At 31.5% G+C, this 22,213-nt stretch overlaps 1 protein-coding gene and 1 pseudogene across 2 annotated transcripts; both read right to left on the bottom strand.

Annotated features, from left to right (window-relative positions):
* Positions 1-3,542: 3,542 nt before the first annotated feature.
* LOC143550245 (non-specific lipid transfer protein GPI-anchored 5-like) lies at positions 3,543-4,181 on the bottom strand. The gene is made up of 2 exons (XM_077040934.1): positions 3,839-4,181; positions 3,543-3,712 (listed from the first exon to the last, which is right to left on the bottom strand). Exons 1-2 carry the CDS (start codon positions 4,179-4,181, stop codon positions 3,543-3,545), a joined length of 513 nt encoding a protein of 170 aa, XP_076897049.1.
* An 8,091-nt stretch (positions 4,182-12,272) lies between these two features.
* LOC143550246 (beta-amyrin 28-monooxygenase CYP716A378-like) lies at positions 12,273-21,375 on the bottom strand (annotated as a pseudogene). Its single transcript, XR_013138292.1, has 4 exons — positions 21,049-21,375; positions 13,942-14,397; positions 13,313-13,500; positions 12,273-12,635 (listed from the first exon to the last, which is right to left on the bottom strand). The product of XR_013138292.1 is annotated as a beta-amyrin 28-monooxygenase CYP716A378-like (transcript).
* Between the last annotated feature and the right edge of the window lie 838 nt (positions 21,376-22,213).

Raw genomic sequence — 22,213 nt, forward strand, 5'->3', positions numbered from 1 at the left:
TATTTTAGTTTTTTTATTCATATTATTTTAGATAGAAATTTGCAAAACGACATTCTATATGCTTAATGATTCTGACATCTTATTGTTGATGAGATTAATGACAGTTTGCTCAAGTTTTTTCCAGATGATGAAGTCGAGTACTTAAGTTCAGATATCATATGTAGTTCAGAATATATCAATGACAAGGTTGATGCAACTTTATACTCGCCTGAACTGCTTAATGGTCTAAGAATATCCGGACTACCAAACCACAAGCTTGTGCTAAAAGTTGGTGTTCCTGTTATGCTCCCTAGAAATCTTAACCAGAAAGAAGGCTTATGTAACGGTACTCGACTACAAATTATATCTTTGGGGACTCGTGTAGTTGAAGCAAAAATTATTTCTGGAACTAATATTGGACATACAGTTTTGATCTACAGATCACCACTGACTCCAACAGACAACAAAATAGCATATAAATTTCAAGACGACAGTTTCCCCTTGCAGTATATTTTGCGATGACCATAAACAAAAGCCAAGGTCAATCATTATCTAGGGTTGGTTTGTACTTGAAAGAACCCGTGTTCTCACATGGATAGCTATGTGTCGCCTTGTCAAGAGTTACAAGCAGGTTTGGGCTTAAAATTCTGATTCTTGATAAACAAGGTAATCTGACAAAAACAACTACAAATGTACTTTACAAGTTAGCCACTATACAATGAAACCTATATCACCTTAGCAAATATAAAAACATACCAAACATATATACAATAATACTTTCTAATAAATGTAGATATTGTCCTATTCTTTAAATCTATAAATCTATCTAGTGTCGGACAAACTTTTTTTAGGGTTTCTTATTTGTAAACTCATTGCGTAATGTTTTCCTTTGTAATTGCTGTAATTTTAATGAAAGTTGTAATTGTATTAACAATATATGATAATTGTGTTATTGATTGTATTTTGTTTAACGATTAACTATTGTAATTTTCATTAATTCCCTGTGTAATACACGGGTCTCAAACTAGTTTTTCATATAAATAAATGAGCCATTTACATATATTCTCTTCCTAGTTCCTTTATTACATATTTATCCAACCCTTAAAAGACAATTACATATTTCCCCTCCCTAAACAACATATATTACATATCTCCCCATTTCATTAAAAGTAACCTATTAAATGACTATTTTACCCTTAATGAACTAATTAAAGAATCATATACATGTCTCATTCCTAGACGCATCAATTAAATATCTCCCCAATTGAAACTCAAACCGAGTCAGTGTTAAGAGGGACATATCGAAGCTAATCTCCCCAAATTTAATTGACTAGCGACCGAAATTGCCACCAAACTATTTACAACCGAATTTGCAACCGGACCTTACCACTGTTGCGACCGAACACTTATTGTGACCGATATTGTAACCAAACTTTTAGCAACCAAAAGTGCAACAACACAACTTACAATTGATTTTGCAACCGAAAAACCAATTTAGCAACCAACTTATGGACATACAATATTTTTCCAGTAATTTAGTATCTACGTATTTCAATAATAAGATCCAGATAATTTTATAAATGCATAAAAATATCCAAGCATACAAAACTAAAGGAACCAAGTATCCAGAAGTACAAAGCCAAATTTCTTTTTTTCTAATAAGTAACAACTTTTTTTTGATAAAACCAACCAAACGCTTTACAATGAAGTGGCAGGTAAGCGGGCAACAAGCTGCGCCGCAACCCCCTTTTGGATTGCAAACCCAATCCTACTAAAAACAAAGTTTTGATTCTTATGAGCCGATAAATTGCTATGCATGACTTTTTGAACTCTGTTTAGAAGGTCCACGGCATCTGGAGCTAAGTAACCAAAAGTGTCAAAGGCAAAGGGGATAAACACGTGTTGATTCTCCAAACAAGCTTTCTCGTGTTTAACAACCTTACTCGAGGCCACCTTCAATGCTGCCTGACAGGCAACAAACCCATTGTCCCTTAGCCCAACAAGAGGGGAGACTCCTGTGAGGTCCACACAAGCGTGTTTCCCCCTACCCACCCAAAAACAAGAATATCGGCCGATCGTAACGTAGATCTTCCTTCAAGAGGATCCGTAAGAAAGTTTACGGGAGCCTCCTTTTTAGCTGAAATTCCGGCCCATTTAAGAACATCGCATAGAACATCCCTCACCAAATCATGTCTGTATTTAAACCCAAATAACTCTTTGCAATGAATTGCGTGCTCGCCAAAAGAATCCAAACAGACCTTATGGCAAACTGGGCATGGCTCATCTACGGGGAACAAAGGAATCATTAACCGATACTTAAGGATGGTCCGGTACTCCAAGGCCGACATATGTGGGCCGAGTCCTTCAATAGGGACAACACTTAAGAAATCTTGAGCTCGTGGAGATCGAAGGCACTCAAACACCGCTTTTTGACGAGGAGATAAATCAAACTTCACTTCCAAACTCTAGATGATTCCACTATAACGGGCACTCGCCAAAGCATGTTGGGCTTTAAGTGGGCGGTGTCTTTATTAGAGAAACCGCTAATATTAAAATCAGGAAGTGAAATATTCAATCGATCTATCGCACTCCCATAATCGGAGTCAAACCCGTCAATACCACAATCTCGAAGAACGTGGTCTTGCAATTTCCAAGATTGTGCCCTCGAGGCCACAAACGCATATGTAGATACGTCTGAAGCTGAACATAAACCCAAACCTCCAAAACGAATCGGAAGTGATGCCAACCGCCATTGAAAATCTCCAAATAAGGCACCACCACAAACCACGATGTCCTCAACCGCCCCCCGAAGGCCATTGTCAAAAACAGAAACAGCTTCCCCCACATACTTGGGCTGGCATGTTCTGAGGCCGAACAACAACTTACCTACTCCCATACATGATCGAAGCAAAAGAAGCTCGCATTGAGGGTCCCGCAAATGTGGGAGATGGCTCATCAGTTCTACAACCCGCGAAACATAATCCAAATTTTATTTAAAAATCCAAACATACGTAAGCATAATCCAATATGATCACATAAACCAAAAACAAAACTGTCCACTAGTTAGAAAACTTTTGATGTTATTTAAGGAGTAAAATTTGAATAAAAATGAAATCCCACCGGACATGTAGAAACTTTCAAAAACTTTCCGATTGGAATCCTGAATTGTATTAACAATTTACAAAGAACAGGGTATTGTAAAGTAAATTCAAGGGTAAATGGGTAATTTGATGTTAAAAGGGGAAATATGTAATTAATGTTTAGATGTTGGGGAAATATGTAATTAATGAGTTTAGCAAAGGATTATATGTAAAAATCTCTAAATAAATATATGGGTTGCAAACTGCAATCAACCCTCAATTCAAATTTCAAACCGCCACGGGATACACACATACAATCTCATATTTATTCCATCAACGTACAAATTCAAATCATAAAAAGAATGAGTATGTTACATTATATAACGATGCGAACATAACTCTGGTCAACCAAGAATAACGCTAAATAAAGATGATCAAAAGGCGGAAACCGCAGCCGATAGCCAGGAAAAATGTGGCTAATACTTAGAATCTCACAACACATGAGGCAGCTAGTAAGGAAAACAGAAGTGGAACAAGGGCCAATCGTGTAGAGATCGCATCTGATGAACCATTATCTGTTGATGGAACGGTATTTGATCCACGACCCGAGTTTGGAGTAGATGGTGTTGTTGGAGAGCCGCCTGGAGATGCAGCTGTTCCATTTCAAAAGCATTATGTAAGAACTAGGACAAAAATATATACACTGATTCGAATTCTATCTATCAAGAGATGACTATGAGACTATCAACAGATTTCTAAATAATATGTTGTTTTATTACCGTTGCATTGACTAGTTGGAGGTGTTTGGACATTGCATGCCTTAGGCAACTCAAGAGCCTGAGTTTGGTTTATGTTAAGGCCTAACGACGAGCCACCGCCGTTTAAAACCTCACACAAGCACTGCGGCTGCGACTTGACCACACTATCGAGTTGGGTGCAACACCCGGAAGAAGGAGTCGTAGAGTTGCCCGTAATGTAGTTAAGGCATGGAGACGTGCTAATTATGACATTTGTGCACCCGGAAGATGATTGCGCCATTCCACAACCACACAACATGGCAATTATGATCATGAAGATCATCGTGCTTGAAATGAGTGTGTCATGTGTTTGATTTTGTGCCATTGAAATGGAAAGATTGTTTGCTGAAAAAGTAAAAAAGAGTGCGTGTTGATAATCTGATCGGGGCAAGTGTGTTTTGGTTTTATTTATATGGAAATTGGAGATGAAAAGTCAAAGTAAACTGTTGAAACATGAAATAGGCGGGGTTGCATATAGGTTATCAACTTACCCACCTAACTACCTAAAAGCATTTCAGTAGGTTCTTTAAATTATGTGAGTGAGTTCTCTATATTTTAGAGATGGTTAAAAATGGTTGTGAGAGTAGGAGAGAGAAAATATTACTATATATGGTTAAATTTGGAGAAACATACTGTTCACCTCTATAATTTTATAATGTTTTTTAAAGTGGTTGTGAGTGAAGGAGAGAGAAAAAGTAATGATAAAAATATAAAAATATATTATTTAATTGAAAATGAGAAAGAAAATATAGTGTTTTTAATGTAATTATAGAAATGAAGATGGAGAATGGACTGAGAATGCTCTAAGTGATTGTTTTCCACATCTTCTACAATTGGTGACGATTATATTTAATACTGTTAAGACATATAAGTATTCGTCTAGGTCTTCGTTTAACGTATCTGGCAATTATATGTAAGGCTCATTCGCTATGGGTTGTATAGCGAATGAGACCATTAGTTTTGTTCCACATTCGCTAAAGAATGTTTAACGAATGGGATGTAAAGTATTGAGGCCATTCGCTATGGTTGTATAGCGAATGGTGTAGCGTATGAGATGCTCATTCACTATATGATGTATAGCGAATGAGTCATCTTCTATAAAAACCCTTGTATCTTATTGTTAATTAACAAGTCGTTATTATTATTATTCGTTTTGCCTCGTTATTCTGCTGAAATTCACTATTTTCACACACTAACACACAGTTAACCTAATTGAGTGTATACACAACTATATCAAAGACTAGATCGATTGTATTGAATCTGACATGAATTCAAATACTTTATATGTTCTCTTATAAAAAAAAGTAAAAGGTTTCACAGTAATCAATATGTTGTGTGTATATATACACTAGGTTAGCTACCCGTGCATAACACGAGTTTAAAAAATTTAATTTTATAAGTTCAAAATATTCGAAATATAAATAATAAAAAGCCATGATAAGAAAATTTTGGTATTAAATTAAGAAATATAAACATACATTACAGTTAAATAATATATTTTTTTACTAATATATTGATCGATATGCAAAATATAATATGATCGAATACAATATATATGATACAAAATAATCATGCCAAGAGTTAAAAAAAAATACGTAAACTTATAATTATATTTTACTAAAATAATTCGTTTTTAATAGCAATTAGAAGTTTAATTTTTATAGTAACTATATTACTTAACAGTAAAATATAATTTGTTTTTAATAGCAATTAAAAGTTTAGTGTTGCATAACATACATGAATATGAAGCAAATAATTAATTTATAAATAGTTAGAATATGATGTTAAATTTCATAATCAGGTTATGATAAAATAATTTTACCATATGTTTTTTTGTGTACAAATATATGGTGCTTTCTAATAGTATTTAACAACTATAGTAAGTGCGTAAAGTTAATGCTATTATATTTTAAAAATTCAAAGGATGTCTTAGTACCAAACAATATGAAACATCGCGTTTCATTTCATATAACATCAAATGTTTTGATAATACCCCCTTTGTCCCATTAAAAGTGTCAATATTTCCCTTTTTATTTGCCCTATTACAGATGTCCACTTTCAAAATTTATTAGCCAATTTTTAAGTTTTAACACACACAGCTAACATTAATAAACAATAATGATTAATTTTATCTCTTTTAATGGGACGTATGGAGTATAAAATTAAAGAGATAAAATTTCATAAAACAATCATGCCATTTCATCAATAAAAAAGAATCTCCATAAAGTCAGTCAGACATCTGATAACAGGAAAACACAATCCCAAAACAAATTGTAAAGAAACATAATATGAGCAAACAATGAAAAAGGATAATAAAAAAAGAAACTATTTGTAACGGTAAAAAACCTTCTACTTCTCCGTTTTTTGAATTAACAATTTATTATTGCAAGTTGCATCGGACACATCCTTTAAGTGAATCTTCGGCAGATTAGTTGACGATAGAGCAAATGAGTCGTCAATTTTGTATACATCTTCAAAGTTACACTTCAGATCAACATTGACGCGCTCTAACAGTATTGTATCTTTAAATAAATAAGTAAGCTACATTGTATGTTTACATTAGTTGACTATAACTAAGGTGTAGAATGACAAGATACTGAAATTAAAATATCTATTTATAGATGGTATATTTTGGGTTTGAAATTGGAAACCGATTATTGTAATTGTTGATTGTTGATAGGTGTGTTAATGAAATAAACTGTAAAAGTAATTAAAGTAGATTACAAATTTACATTTTGGTTACATATTAAATATGGTAATGGTAATTAAATGCCATATGTAATTAGCATGGGGGTCGTGTAATTTAAATCGTTATTATTATTATTATATGTCATAAAATATGGAATTGTAGTAGCAGGTATTGTAACTTGAACCAATTTTTTATTAAATGCATAAATAAGTATAGCTAAGAATATGGTATCTAACTTCACCTATTTAAAAGTATATTTTTATGCAAACAATTATCACATAGTATTTTTATTATCAATATGAATGATTAAAATAACTCTTAAATCAATACATGAAGAGATTGGTATTATCATTATGTGATATACAATATTTGGAGATAAAATTAAAATCATTAGAAAAGATAGATAATGGTCCGGTGAATACCTTGCTATAACTTTCACCTCTTCCAAAAATCACTTAATTATCATTTTGACTATTATTTTAAGAAGAAAAAAACATTTTATTTAAAATTTCGAAAAAGAACATCGAATAAGTATCATATGAACAAAAAATCATACAAAATTGAAAAAGAACATTTATTTAAAATTAAAAAACAAACATCAAATAGTTATGCAAGTGTTTACGCTTAACTGCTTAAGTATAACTTTAAATATTTGTAGTGAAATTGTTTGAGGAGCAAAAAAACAAAAAGATTACGTCAAAAGAAAAGAAGATTTATAGGCCTGCAGCAAAAAAAAAAAGTTCATAAATATAATTTCATTTTTGTTACAAAGTCAAGAACATGGCGGTGCTATGGGTTTTTCAAAACTATTTTTTGGCTATAACTTCATATAAAAAAATCTTAGTACAAATACATATTTGTAAACACGGTAATCAAAATTGGCTAAACTTGTATAAGATAGATTAAATTATAATATAAAAGCAATTAAAAATTCAGAAAGATTAGGAATTTTTTATATATGATATCTTAGACACAAGAAAAATGATGATTGAGTAGATGATGATTTATATTTTTTTTCTGTAATTAAAGATTGATTTACAGTTTCTTGAAGAAACCTTACCAAACTGCAGAAAAATGATTTAGGGCTTCTGATATGATATGGGAGAAATCGAACAAAGTCATTAGTTCTGGTCGCCGTTGATTTTGAAGATGAAATTAAAAGTTTTTGATTTAAGTTTTCTGAATATGAAATTCGAAGTATTATCGCCGATGATTTTGGAATTTGGGAACGAATTGTCGGATCAATGAGAAGAGAGACTGGATTTTGTGAATGAGCTTTATGGGATGTTAAACATTAGGAAAGGGGTAAGAAACAGGGTTTCTGGAAAATCGCCAATGTTTTTTTTTGGGTTATAAGTAATTAATTGGGTCGGGTAAGGATATGAACTGGTTTGTAAAAGGAGTGTGGTGGAAGGCGGAATTTGAGAGGAATGATGGGCTAAAAAGAGGACACGTAGTGTAAGGAAACATTTATTTATTAATTAGTATAGATTTGTGAATCCAAGAGTCACTTGCGGTAAATAAGAATTTTGTTATGAATTATGAATATGCTTACTTGTATAATGACATTTTTTTTTAATTTTTGGTTTTCATAGCCGTAACATTGAACACCACTCTCTTCACTCGTATTCGATCTATTGGTCTAGTCGTATAGTGTCTTCTCTTATAAAAAAAATAAGATGATGGATTTGAACCCTTACAAGTGCAAAATTTGAAAGATTTTATATTGAGAAAAAATTGATGTTCACAAAAAAGAAAACCATTTGATGATCGGAGTTAAAGATGATGCTTTTAAGCAAGACATGTGATTAATCAGCATTATCCAAGTAATGGTCATGGACAAGAATATAGATGATGATGATTATGATTATGATGATGATGAAGCACTTGTGACGGTTCAAAGACACACATCTATAATTTAAAATTTTACTACTGTTTGTAAAGTAGCCAATCTTTGAAAAGTATATAGGATGGCAAATTGGGATGAGCAAAAATCGGTACGGTACCGATTGGTACGGTACTGAATCGGTACCAAGGTTTTGAGTTTTCGGGACCGGTATTTCTCGAATTTTACTTTAAATACCGGTACCGGTCCTATACCGTACCGGTACCGTACCGGCATCGAACCGAATATTTCGGTACCGGTACCAAAATTTAGCGATTTTCGGGATCGGTATTTTTGGTATCGGTACCGGTCGGTAACGGTACGGTACCGAGCTCATCCCTAATGACAAACGCTTTGAGTAAAAAAATATGTTGTCAATTTAAATAGTAAAAAAATAGGACCGTGTTTTTTACAATTAAATATATTATAAAGTTACTAAAGATGTTGCGAAAAAAACTGAATACAATTTCTAAATCATAACTTGGTTTATATAAAATAAGACAGAAATACAAACTTTGTCCTTTAAACATAGTTAATTTATAGAACAAGTCCTTTAAAATGTTTACTTTCATTCACCGTCCTTTAAATGATAAAGTGACTCGTTTTTAGTCATTTTGACTAACTGTCATCCAAAATCTTAGTTAACTGACATTATGTGCATCGCATGTGATGTGCAAATTGGTAAATTCACTTTTATTTATACCCTCTCTGATTTTAAAAGTGGGACCCGCTTAACAATTAAATTAAAACAACATAAATTAGAATTGAAATTCATTAAAAAATTTTAATAAAAAGATCAATAAAATTAAAACCCCAAGTCATCTTCTTCATTAAGGAGGTGTTTGGCCTAGCTTTTTTAATTGGTTAAGCTTACAGCTTTTTTAGCTCTTTATTTTTTTACAAAATAAGCTTAATTTAGTATTTGGTTTAGCTTTTTAAGTTTATGCTTATAAGCTTATATAAGCTAATTTGAAGAAGCTTATTTGAAGATGGTTTTTTAGCTTATTTGAAAAAACTTATTTGTGTAAGGATGTAAGTTACTTATTTGCCCTCAAATTGTGGTAGATTAATATTTATTGAAGCAACTTATTACTATAACAAATTAAAGAATGATGGATTTAACACTTGTTATCAACTTGTAGAATATAAGCTAATCCAAACACTTAAAAAAAGCTTATCAAATAATAGAAAATAAGCTATAAGCTACTTTGAAATATAAACATAAGCAAAAAAAAATAAAAGCTAGGCCAACCACCCCCTAAAAAGCCACCACCACTGTGGCACTGTGAAACAACCTGTAGTGCCACACCCAAAACGCCACCGCTCATAGCCCAACCACCACCACCACACCTTACAACAACGACCACTCAAATCGTCCTTATTACCGACCGCTTGTTTTTCATCGCCGGAAAACCAGGAATCACCGATGATTAAATGGTGGCGGTACTGTTGCGGGTTTTAATCCGAAAACTTGAGTCGATTGAAGCTTCTGATGGTGCGTTTTAACATTTTAATCTTTGAAACCCTATATCAAAGATGGCGGTGACACTGTTGCAGGTACGCCGGAGAAGACTAGTGAAAGGAACAAACCGGCGGAGAGAAAGGCATCTTCGAGGAGCAAAGGGGTTGATGGAAAAATCGTGACGGATTTTTCCATATATGTTGTAGGAGATGTTGGTGAACGGTTGTGTTGTCGGAGATTTCGGTAGAGGGTTGTGTAGTTGGAGATTGGTAGACGGTTTTGAGGTCGGGGTTGTTAGTGACGGCGGTTTCCGACATTGAGTGGTGTTCAGATATGGTGATGATCGTGGTGGCGATTCTTGCATGGTGGTTGGTGACGGTAGAGTTGGGTTTATTTTTAGAGATGAAGAAGAAAGAAAGTGATAGAATCCATATATTTTTATTACAATTTTCATTTAATGGTGCTTACTTTATTGGTTTTAGATTTATTAAAATAATTATTTATTTATAACAAGGACTGAAATTAGGTTTTTACCCATCACATGCGAGGCACATGATGCCAGTTAACTGAGATTTTTGATGGCTGTTAGTCAAAAAAACTAAAAACGAGTCACTTTATTATTTAAAGGACGACGAATGAAAGTAAACATTTTAAATAACCTATTCTATAAATTGACTATGTTTAAAGGACAAAACTTGTATTTTTATTTATAAAATAACCATAACTTATTATCCAACATATTACCATACTAATTAGACTTGATTAGATAACTAAACAAACTTTGACCATCTTGTCAAAGTTGGTTCTCCAGTCTCACTTACTTTTCAATTGAGGTTAGTAAATTATTACCAACATTTTATATATCTTATTTTAGTATGTGTGAAAATCATGATCCATAGTTATTGAGTGAGATCATGATTTCTCTAACCTAAATTATAATAAATAAAACCAGTTATTATGGGAAATCATGATCCATAGTTTTTTTTTAATCATGATCCATAGTTAGTGAGTGAAATCATGATCCATAATATATCTCTATTAAGCCGGGGTCTCACTGGAAGCAGCCTCTCTATTTCTACGGGATAGAGGTAAGGCTGTCTACATCTTACCCTTCTCAGACCTTACCATAGCTATGCTATTGGTGAGATATACTGAGTACGATGATGATGATGATGCAAACCAATACAGTTCAGTGACAACTTAACATCCAACTCTTACACATTTATGCATAATTTGTTTTTTGAACAACTTAGTTAATACTTCCTATTCAATTTTACTAAACAAATCTCCTCGCTTAAGTTTTATGTTAATACGATTCAAACTTTTTTGCAGTTTTTTTTTTGTCATTTTGTTATCTTTTATTATCATTATTATTTTTAAAGAACATTTTTTTTCTATTTTTATGAAAAGGTTTTTTTATTTATCTTTTTATGTATATATTAAAAAGCATTTTTTTAAAACAAAAATATATTTTCTTCTTATTTAGAAAAACGTTTTTTCTTCATATTTAATAAACGCTGTTTTTCTTGTTTATAAAAAATATTTTTTTTTATACTTCTTTTAATCTTTTTGGAGAGTGTTTTTTTTTTTTAAAAAAAAGAGAGATAGTTTACATTCTTTTATAAAAAATCATATTGTTTTTTTTAAATAAAAGGGTTGAACAACATACAACTTGATAAATAAATTTTGCTCTTTTTTAAGGTGACATTAATCTCATGTACCCGAACATAACAACAAAAATTCAAAATTGTTTTTAAAATATACATCTTATAATAATAATAATAATAATAATAATAACAATAATAATAAAAGCCTAGCTAGAGAAAGTATACAAAATTTTTTAGTACATGTAAATAATAAACAAACTTTTAACAAGATTTTAAAGAAATAAAATAATAAAATCATTAATAAAATAATAAGATTTTAGAGAAATGAAATAAGAAAATCAATAATAAAAATATATAAAAAGACTATAAAACAAAAATAAAAACTTAGCAGTTTTTTATTTGATATTTTGAGAAAATTATAAAATAAAACAAGAGGGAGTAGCATGTCAATTACAAATATTAGGGGAAATAAAAGTTCAAGTGGGTGCACATTTATCAATTAAGGGTGGGGGTAAGCTTAAGAAACCAGATTATTTATGTAAGTGGTAAGATCACACAATATTATGCCTTCTACATTGGCGGATCCAGCATATAAACGGGTGGTTCCCCGGAACCACCCGAGTTTCGAAATAATAGTGTACGGATATATAGAAGACGCGTAGGAACCACCTTATAAATTAAGAGGGAACCACCTAAAAAAAATTCCTGGATCCGCCACTGGCCTTCTATAGATATAAACACACCTGCAGTTCTATGACATGCGCATCAAACCGTTATTATTACATAGATACTAGTGTATTTGGGTGATTCGTTACAATTTACCTTAGATCGGCTTATCAAACGCGATGAAGATTCAGACGAACTGGAAGCCCGTTTGCAGGTGTAGCCATGGGCTCATATACGATTTTCTCATCAGGTATCAACAAATCCCATTTGAATATGGTGACTATGTTGTGAAGGAATGCAAGTACTTCCATTCGGGAAAATTCTTTCCCTAAACACATCCTAGGCCCTCCTCCAAACGGCACATATGTGTATGGAGTTGGTCCTGCCCCTTCAAACCTTGATGGATCAAAGCGTGTCACATCTTCAAAGTTAGCCTCATCTTTATGTGTCCATGCAGCACTCCAGTATAGCTGAACATGCAATAGAAGTTTAGCACATTTTCAAAGTTAGCCTCATCTTTAAATGGGTTATTTTCAGATGACATAATAACAAATGAGGTCATTCTTTTTTCTTGTTTTAGAATTTTGTTAGTTGATATATCTAGCAACTTCTGTATCTAGTAGTTGCCAATATATCATACTAGAGTTCTATTTTGTCTTAATTGAAGTTGATTTTAAGGGCTACAAGACAAGCTTGCTCATCTTCATCTTATATTTCAATTTTGTTAATTCTTAAGACACTGAAGATAATTTGTATTTTAATAATTAGAACAATGGCTTATTGGTTAATGATATCCATGGGGACAACATGATCCATTACACTTAGATGTTGGCAAGATCAATCTAACTCGCAAAATCATCATACATTCACAATTGATTTCCAATCGATTCGCTCACATGGATGATTATGAGCCAAATGGAAAACATACAGTATCTGTGAGATGTCGAATGTAAATTATGATTTAATATGAAAGTGATATTTCCTTAGTACGAAAATGACTGTTAAGAGTGTCCCTTGTTAACTTGCTAGTGTAAAATAATTTATCGGCCAAATAGATTATTGTTTGGAATATTAAAATCAAATTAAAAAATATATTACAAAGAACATATATATGAGTCTCTACACATATAATAAGATCGATTGTTACCTTCCATCCTTTGGGAATGATATAACCTGCATACTCAAAATCAACTAGCGCCTCTCTAAAGGCTCCTAGGACAGGTGGGTTTAGCCTCATGACTTCAGATACAACATTCCAAGTGTATTTCATCTTTTGTATGTCCTCCCATTTCAGTAATCCACCTTCTTCTTTTTCCTTAGAAATCTCCAACTGCTCTGGAAAATATTAGCCATTCGTCGTATATTAAATGACAATCCCACAACACACAATAGTTTTTCCAGAAAAAAAAAGTTTCTTTTGAAATAGGATGGTAAAAAGTGGTTTCTAGTCGGATTTCAAGTCTACGTTAGTCATTATCTAAGACACTGATAGCGATTCTATGATAACGAAAGAAACGTTTTCTCGGTTGGATATCAAATATATGTTAGTCGTTGTCTAAGATAACAATATCGACTTTGAATATAAATAAATTCAAAGTTGCCATCTAATACAGTGACTTCAGTTATGTATTGAAGTCGCTATGTTACATGACAAATAGCGACTAACCCTGTTTTGAAGTCCAAAAAAAACATTCAGCCATTTCTCATGGCGTGTTTCGAAAATAACCCTTTTTTCTTAAAAAAAAAAGGGATAAAAGACAGGAGAACATAACTAACCTCTCAACACCTTGTCATAAACATCCGGGTGTTCACTGAGTTTCTTCATAACCAACGTGATCGAAACAGTGGAGGTGTCATGACCAGCAAAGAGCAGTAACAAGATGTTGTTTGCGATCTCCATTTCAGTTAAATACTTGTTGTTTTCATCTGGAGAAGAAAGAAAATGTGATAACAGGTCTTGTGAAGATGATGCCTTTCCTTCTTGCAGTTCCACTCTTCTTGTTTTAATAATGGTCATGAGTTCGGTCCTAATAGCTGCGTCTGCTCTGTTCGACTTGTAAAATCGTGTGCCCGGGAAGTTTATAGGTAGCTCAACCATTCCTTTCAAGAAGATGTTGAATAACGAACCGAGTTTTGCGATGTGGTTTGGGTCCTCGAGGCTCATAAATAACCGACAGGCAAGCTCAAAGGCGTACAGTTTAACAGTTTGATACACGTTCACCTCTTCCTTGCCTAAAAAATACATGCATTCAAAATCAGTATTATAGATACTATAATGTATATATATAAAAGAAAACCCAAAAATGTTACGTGTCGCGATGTGGTCACTCATACCCTTTTTATGGAAGCTATCAAATTTCTTGATTTTTAAATGGAGGCCTCTCATTGATTTAACCCAAATTCATGGATATGAGTATTACCAAAACCAGATAGCTCTTAAACGGGTTATAACATCTCATTAAATTAAAAATTAATCTTACCACTTATTTGATATGAAAATCCTATAAAATATATAGGGATATACTAAAATTTAATATCCAATTTAAAAAGAAAAAGATATTATTTAAAATTAATAAACAATTTTATAGTAAAAAACATAAGCGGGTCATGGGTCACCAAATCCAGATAGCTTTTAAACGGGTTATAACATATCATTTATTTATGAAACCCTTTAATCATCAAACCCTAAGTATATTATTAACTTTCTTACAATAAAGAAAATTAAAATCCAAAAAATAAATATTAAAAAACGAAAAATGTAAAACAACCATTCTCTCAAGCGATCATATTGTTTTATTTGTAAATGAAGGCTTCTCACGCATTTGACCCGAATTCACGGATAAAGGTCTCATCAAACCCAGATAACTCTTAAACGAGTTATAACATCTCATTATATTAAAAGATAATCTCATCAAATATTTGATATGAAAATCCTATAAAATAGGAATATACTAAAAATTAATATCATATTTTATTTTTAAAAAAAGATATTATTTATAATTAAGAAACAATCTATAATATATATAAACGAAACCTCTAAAATCATACGTGTCACAATGTGGTCGCTCCCTCCTTTTATGGAAGCCACCAGATTGCTTGATTTTTAAATAGAGGTCTCTCATTGATTTAACCCAAATTCATGGGTATAGGTCTTACCAAAACCAGATAACTCTTAAACGGGTTATAACATCTCATTAAATTAAAAATTAATCTTACCAATTACTTGATATGAAAATACTATAAAATAGGGATATACTAAAATTTAATATCCAATTTAAAAATAAAAAGATATTATTTATAATTATAAACAATTTTATAGTAAAAAACATAAGCGGGTCATGGGTCACCAAATCCAAATAGCTTTTAAACCGGTTATAACATATCATTTATTTATGAAACCCTTTCATCATCAAATCCTAAGTATAATATAGAAAATTAAAATCCGAAAAATAAATATTAAAAAACGAAAAATGTAAAACAACCATTCTCTCAAGCCATCAGATTGCTTTATTTGCAAATGAAGGCTTCTCAAGCATTTGACCTGAATTCACAGGTAAAGGTCTCACCAAACCCACATAGCTCTTAAACGGGTTATAACATCTCATTATAATAAAAATTAATCTCATCAAATATTTGATATGAAAATCCTATAAAATAGGGATATGCTAAAAATTAATATCCTATTTTATTAAAAAAAAGATATTATTTATAATTAAGAAACAATTTTATAATAAAGAAAATAAACGGGTAATGGGTATCACCAAACCCAAATAGCTTTTAAACCGGATTATAATATATCATTATTTGTGAAACAATTTCATCATCAAACCTTAATTTATATTAATTATTAACTTTCTTATAATAAATAAATTTAAAATCTAAATATACATATATAAATATTAAAATCGAATAATGTAAAAAAAGCCCCGTAATACGGGGATAAAATCTAGTTTTATAATAAAGAAAACCAACGGGTAATGAGTATCACCAAACCCAGATAGCTTTTAAACCAGATTACAACATATTATTTATTTGTGAAACCATTTTATCTCAAACCTCAAGTATATTAATTATTAACATAATAAATAAAATTAAAATCCAAATATAATATAAATATTAAAAGCGGTAAAACAACCCCCGTAACACGGCGGATAAAATCTAGTATATATATAGAATTGGGTTCAAATAAGAATAAGGAGTTTCCTAGGAATAGTAAAACCAATAGATTTTTGACATGTGTCATTATAACCTATGGTGAAAGAATAATTCTAGGAAACTATGTTGGTTAATGGTGAAAGAGTAAGTTTAGGAAACTATGTTGGTTTTTGATAATTTTAAATCTCAACAATTGATTAACATGATCCAATGGCTATGATTTATTCCTAATCTTTCTAGAAAACTAATTCTTTTTAGTATAACCATTCCATATATATATATAGAGAGAGAGAGTGAGAGAGGCTAAGTATAAAATAAAAACTCACTTGAGTTGTGAAAACTCTAGAAATCCATTCTCAACCACATGTTTTTAATTAATATTTAAATCTTGTGGTACACAAATAAAGTGAATAAAAAATGTAAATATAAATATAACTTTTTCTTTCTTCTAAAAACATATATAAAAATTAGTAAAAAAATGTTAAAAAATAGCAAAACATTTTTTTTGATGTTTCGATGTTTTGTATTAAATGTTACAACATATATTACATGTAACAAAAAAAACGATGTTACATAGGGTTTTCACGGGTTTTCACAACTTAAGTGGGTTTTCATTTTAACCTTACCCTGTATATATATGTGTGTGTGTGTATATATATATATATAAAGGATAAAATACAATAATCTTTTATCGTACATTACGTACGCGACACTTCCAACCGTCAGATTTTCAAAACCCAAAATCACAATTACACTCATATGCTCGTCCCTCTCCCTCAATCCGTCTCCACCACCAGTCGCCAACATCAGCACACCTTCTTCACCATCAACACTCTTCATCACCATCATCGCCGTCGACAACGAACTCATCAGAAAAGGTTAATCTTTGAAATCGATTCAATTAGTCACAGGTTTGTTTAGTTGAATTGATCGATTCAATTCAATTAATCGATTCAATCCGTCTCCACGCAAAACTCGTCACAGGTTTGTTTAGTTAAATTGAAATTGAAATTGAAATTGAAACCAATTGATCGGTTAATCTTTGAAATCGATTCAATTAGTCATCAATTTGAAGCTTCAATCGATCAATTTTGAGTTCTGGATAATACGTTTTGATAATACGTTCTGGTTTTGAAATAAAATTGATTTCTTCTTATACGTTTTGATAATAAGTTCTTTTAATACGTTCTGATTTGAAATAAAATTGATTTCTTCTTATACGTTTTGATAAAACGTTTTGTTTTATTTGCAGGTAACGAACATTTTTAGGGTTAGATAATTAACTCAATTAGTTTGATATCGATCTGCAAATTAGTTTAATACTGATCAACGGTTTAATTATATTGATATGGATGGACGCTCGATGAATCAATTGACAAATTAGATCATAGAATTAAATTTAAGTTATTTACAATTATGCCACCGCGTGAAATTGAAATCGACGTTCAAAAAGCTCGCGTACCTAATGTACAATAACCGATTATTGTACGTTAACCTTCCCCTCTATATATATAATATAGGGGAAAGTGAATATGGGGATGTTAAGTATCTAACCTTAGATGCGAAACCCCCAAAACTACGTAGTTTTGAGTCAAATTCATTAAAAAATAATTTTATTTTTATATTCGTATTTCTCTCTCACTCCCCCATCTCCCTTACGGATTCACATATCTTTCCAATATCATGATTAAATAGCCAATTTTTCTACCATTGACATTGACACTGAACTTGCAAGTCATGAATTATAATTTTTCTACCATTGACGTTGTTTTTTTTATTTTATAATTTTTAAATATTTTTTAGAGGTTTTTTTAATAGTCCAAAATGGTTCTTAAAATTCTCAATTTGTCAATGGTTCTCTTAGGATCCTTATTCCCCCCCCCCCCACACACATATATATATAGAGAGAGAGAGAGAAGGGTTCAATGGGAAACTTCAAACAACTAGGGAACTAGGAAACAATGTATTTTGCATATAAAAAAATTAATATAAATCTCGTTTCACATGTAAAAAATTAATTTTAGTATAAACCTTTTGAAAGATTTTGCTTATAAATACATGTAGAAGACATTTCAATAAAAAAGTTTAATTATATAAAAAAAGTATTTTTTTTTACCTTTTTTTAGATGATTTAAAAAAATATTTTTTTTATGAAAACGGCTTATGTAAAAACTCTAAAAAGATTACATAAAAATGTGTTTTATACATGTAAATTTTTTTTATATTTTTTTACATGTAAAATACATGATTTACAGTTCCTCACTTATCCAGTTTCGCACACATGCACTACAGACTTTTATTTATTTATTTTGTATATAATACAACAGTATTGCATATATATAATACACACCTTTAAATATCTACAATTAAACATTATTGAACATATAAAATACACAATATTGCACATATGTAATACAGTACTATTGCACTGTTTTACATTTGTGGACTGCATAGACTTTTTTATTTTATTTTTATTTTTTTTCTGATGAAAAATATCAAAATATAAGAAGGATGAAAGAAAAAAAAATTGAAATATTTTTTTTTATTTCTAATTAAAAATAAATTTTTATGACTTTTTAAAGATAAGTTTTCTCTTGATCCGTCCCATATATATATATATATATATATATATATATATATATATATATATATATATATATATATTTATTGGGAGATGATTAAAAGAAAACTCTTCCTTAAATAAAAAACATAGAAATTCATAAAGGATTATTTGTAATTAAAAATAAAAAGATATTTTCAAATTTTTGTTTTTTCTATTTTTTATATTTTGTTACTCTTCACATAAACAAAATAAAAAATATTAAAAAAATTCGATGTAGTACACATATGCATTAGTATGCAATACTATTGTATTTTTATATTCAATAGTGTTTAATTGCATATATTCAATAATTTTGTAATATATATGTGCAATAGTGTTGTATCATATGAAAATAAATAAATAAATAAATAAAGTTGATGTAGTGTACATGTGCATTACTGTTTGTATTACTCATATGTGCTAGTGTGTATTCGATGTGTGCATCAGTCTTGTGTTGCATATATACAATAGTATATATTGACGGTCGGGTATTTTGTACATATATTAGTATGTTAATTATGTAGTTTTCTTGAGTATATTGTTAGAACTTTGGTACTTCATACATGCTTTTGTATTTCAGGTCATTGATCGTTAGAGATGATAAATTGAAGACTTGTACGAGCATGGAATGATATATCGGGATGACAGGAGAATGATTTGGAGTCAAGTGTTAAAATGATTTAGGAAGAGTTTGGATGAGAAACCTGAAGCCGATGCTAAAATTGAACAAGATAGGTTGACAAAAAGTGACCAAGAAGTAAAACGAGCATATCTTGGGCTAGAAATGAGTTACGGGACCCATAATATATGAAATGTGGGTTTCTCAACGTGAGGAATCCAAAAATGAGGTTATCTTTGGTCGCGTATCGTGACCACATGAGTGTCTGGCCATCACCATAAGCGATTAACTTAAAAAACGGGTTTTACGAACCTTAATCAGTTATCACGAATTTCCGCCATTGTTAGGCGAATTTGGGTGAATTCCAGGGCTACCAATCATATCTTGATCAATCCTAATGGCTTTCCTCATCATAATTGAAAACCTATCGATGACGATGCTCGGCTAATCTTCTCGAATCATACCCGGGATGTAGAGTATTGTATTTTACACTTTTTCTCATGCGTTAAGAACAAATGATTTGTAATTGCTCTCGATTAATCTATGAGTATTGATGTTTGGTATTATTGTACATTCAGTCGGTTTAGGTTTATTTCGATCAGAACTATTATTTTGCCAGTTGTTATGATAATTGCTTATAAGGTTGTTTTGACTAGTTTGAATATGATGAAGTATACAATTGCTCTTAGTTAGGTCACATTGGCATGGACCGTTTGATAAACAGTGTCGTGTGTTAGCGATTGTTGATGCCTAAGGTTTGCCTAGCAATCAATCTGATTTGATTTTAATGATTAATATGTTAAGTGACATGAGATTACTGTTTATTTACTTGCTTGAAACCCGTGTGTGATTTGTCTTGTTTATTATTGAAACTTGCTTTGTTTATTTGTTTGATATTAAAACTAAACCTCTTACTAGTGTTATAAGCACTCATAACTGTTTACTTCATAAATTGAGTTTGAGAAATTGATTACACAACTACATACTCCTGGTGGATATGATACCTAGTTTACCCTATCTGCTCAGGTTAATTAAGTTTTGCATGACTCGCATGACGGTCATCATGTATCAAATATGTGCAATAGTGTTGTATTTTATGCAATACAATTACACTTTGTATATATGCAATACATACTATTGCACATATACATTATACCGATAAGGTTGTTTTTGTTTTGTTTTTATATCAACATCAACGTCTAAGAATAATGAAAAAAAAAGAATCTATAATTTTTTTTAAAGTAAAAAATAATTACTTAAGAGCTTTTTTAAGTGGGGTTGGGTGGGGTGTGCCCCACAACCCGTACATCTTTTAGTCCGTCGCGACATACCTGGCTCCACGGACTTTTCTCCACATTGCTCCTAACTCTATATCCTTCGTCCACACATGATCCAAGTCACACAAACCGCACTCACATCACGAGCGTTGTGGTTTCTCTTAGAACCATTGAAAACGTACCATTGATATAGAAAATTATATCCTTACTAAAAGATAAAAAGTTGTTACCTCGCCAGTGAAGTTCGATATGCCGACGGGTGACGGCATCCATGGTAGCAGCATAGTGATTAACAAAAGCACACAGAACTGCCATACGGTCACCGAGCAACGATGTCTTAGAGGACTGCCGTGTTTCTCGACCCGTTGTTGAATAAATCTCTCTGGAACTCCATCCCAGCCCGCGCGTAGAAATGCGAGAGATTCGCCAATGAACGGCCACCCGAAGCTTCCCGGTGGAAGATTTATTTTGGTTCTTCCATGTTTATGGTTTATGTAAACTTTACAAAAAACATATGAAATGATGAGAAGGAGAATAGGTGTTAGAAGTTGAAACATTACATGTGTTTGATGGCCACACACTGGCATGGGCAGGTACGAGCATGTTGATATATACTTTTTGTTGTTTCAACCACGTGTTATTTATTTTAATATGTTGTTCTCCATAGGTGAAGCTTGACTTGAGTTTCTTATACAGTATACACCACCCAGCTTATATTTCTACAAGGTCCACTCCATAGACTGTATTGCACTTTATATATAATTGAGACGGATGTGCGATGATAATAACAAACAAGATATAATATGTATTAAGATCTAATCACATGAATTGATATTTAACCAAATGCTTACAAGACCATACATACTCACATAAATGTAAATTTGAGTCTCAAGCTGGCCACTAGGGCTGCCACTTTTACCCGAAACCTAGCCTGAGAGAACCAGTACCCGAACTAACCCGACTGAAGAAACCTGAATCCGATAAAAAGCTAATCCGGACTCAAACTGAAGTAATTCAGGTTGGTTCTTGGGTTCAAATTCTTGACCCAAAACCCGAATAAACCTTTAGTTTTAAAACCATTTATCAGAATTTAGTATTATAGGCTAATTAAGTCTTAGCCGCTTACGTCATCAGAATTTAGTCGAAATTGACTGATCTCATTCCATCTATTATGAATCAATTGCTTATTGTTTATTATTATTTCAATTTATAACTAAAAACAACTATAACCCAGCCCCAGCACCTAATAACGACATACCGAAGACGATTATGTCGGTCTTGTTTATTATGGTTGAACTTTGTCAAATTTTACTCTTTTTAGGATTTTTTTCGGTTTATTTTTGTTTTATTATTGATTTATTTACATTATGAGTAATGAAGAATATGTTACATTTA

The sequence above is a fragment of the Bidens hawaiensis genome, unplaced genomic scaffold (assembly GCF_021521415.1).
Source record: "Bidens hawaiensis isolate Kalapana, Puna unplaced genomic scaffold, B.hawaiensis_p1.1 tig00015978_1, whole genome shotgun sequence".
Taxonomy (NCBI): domain Eukaryota; kingdom Viridiplantae; phylum Streptophyta; class Magnoliopsida; order Asterales; family Asteraceae; genus Bidens; species Bidens hawaiensis.

Bases quoted from the DNA above. Each gene is read 5' to 3' on its own strand.
- LOC143550245 (XM_077040934.1), bottom strand. From the start codon at position 4,181: ATGGCACAAAATCAAACACATGACACACTCATTTCAAGCACGATGATC. The intron at 3,713-3,838 runs GTAATAAAACAA...GAAATGGAACAG, and splicing joins TCCAACTAGTCAATGCAACG to CTGCATCTCCAGGCGGCTCT.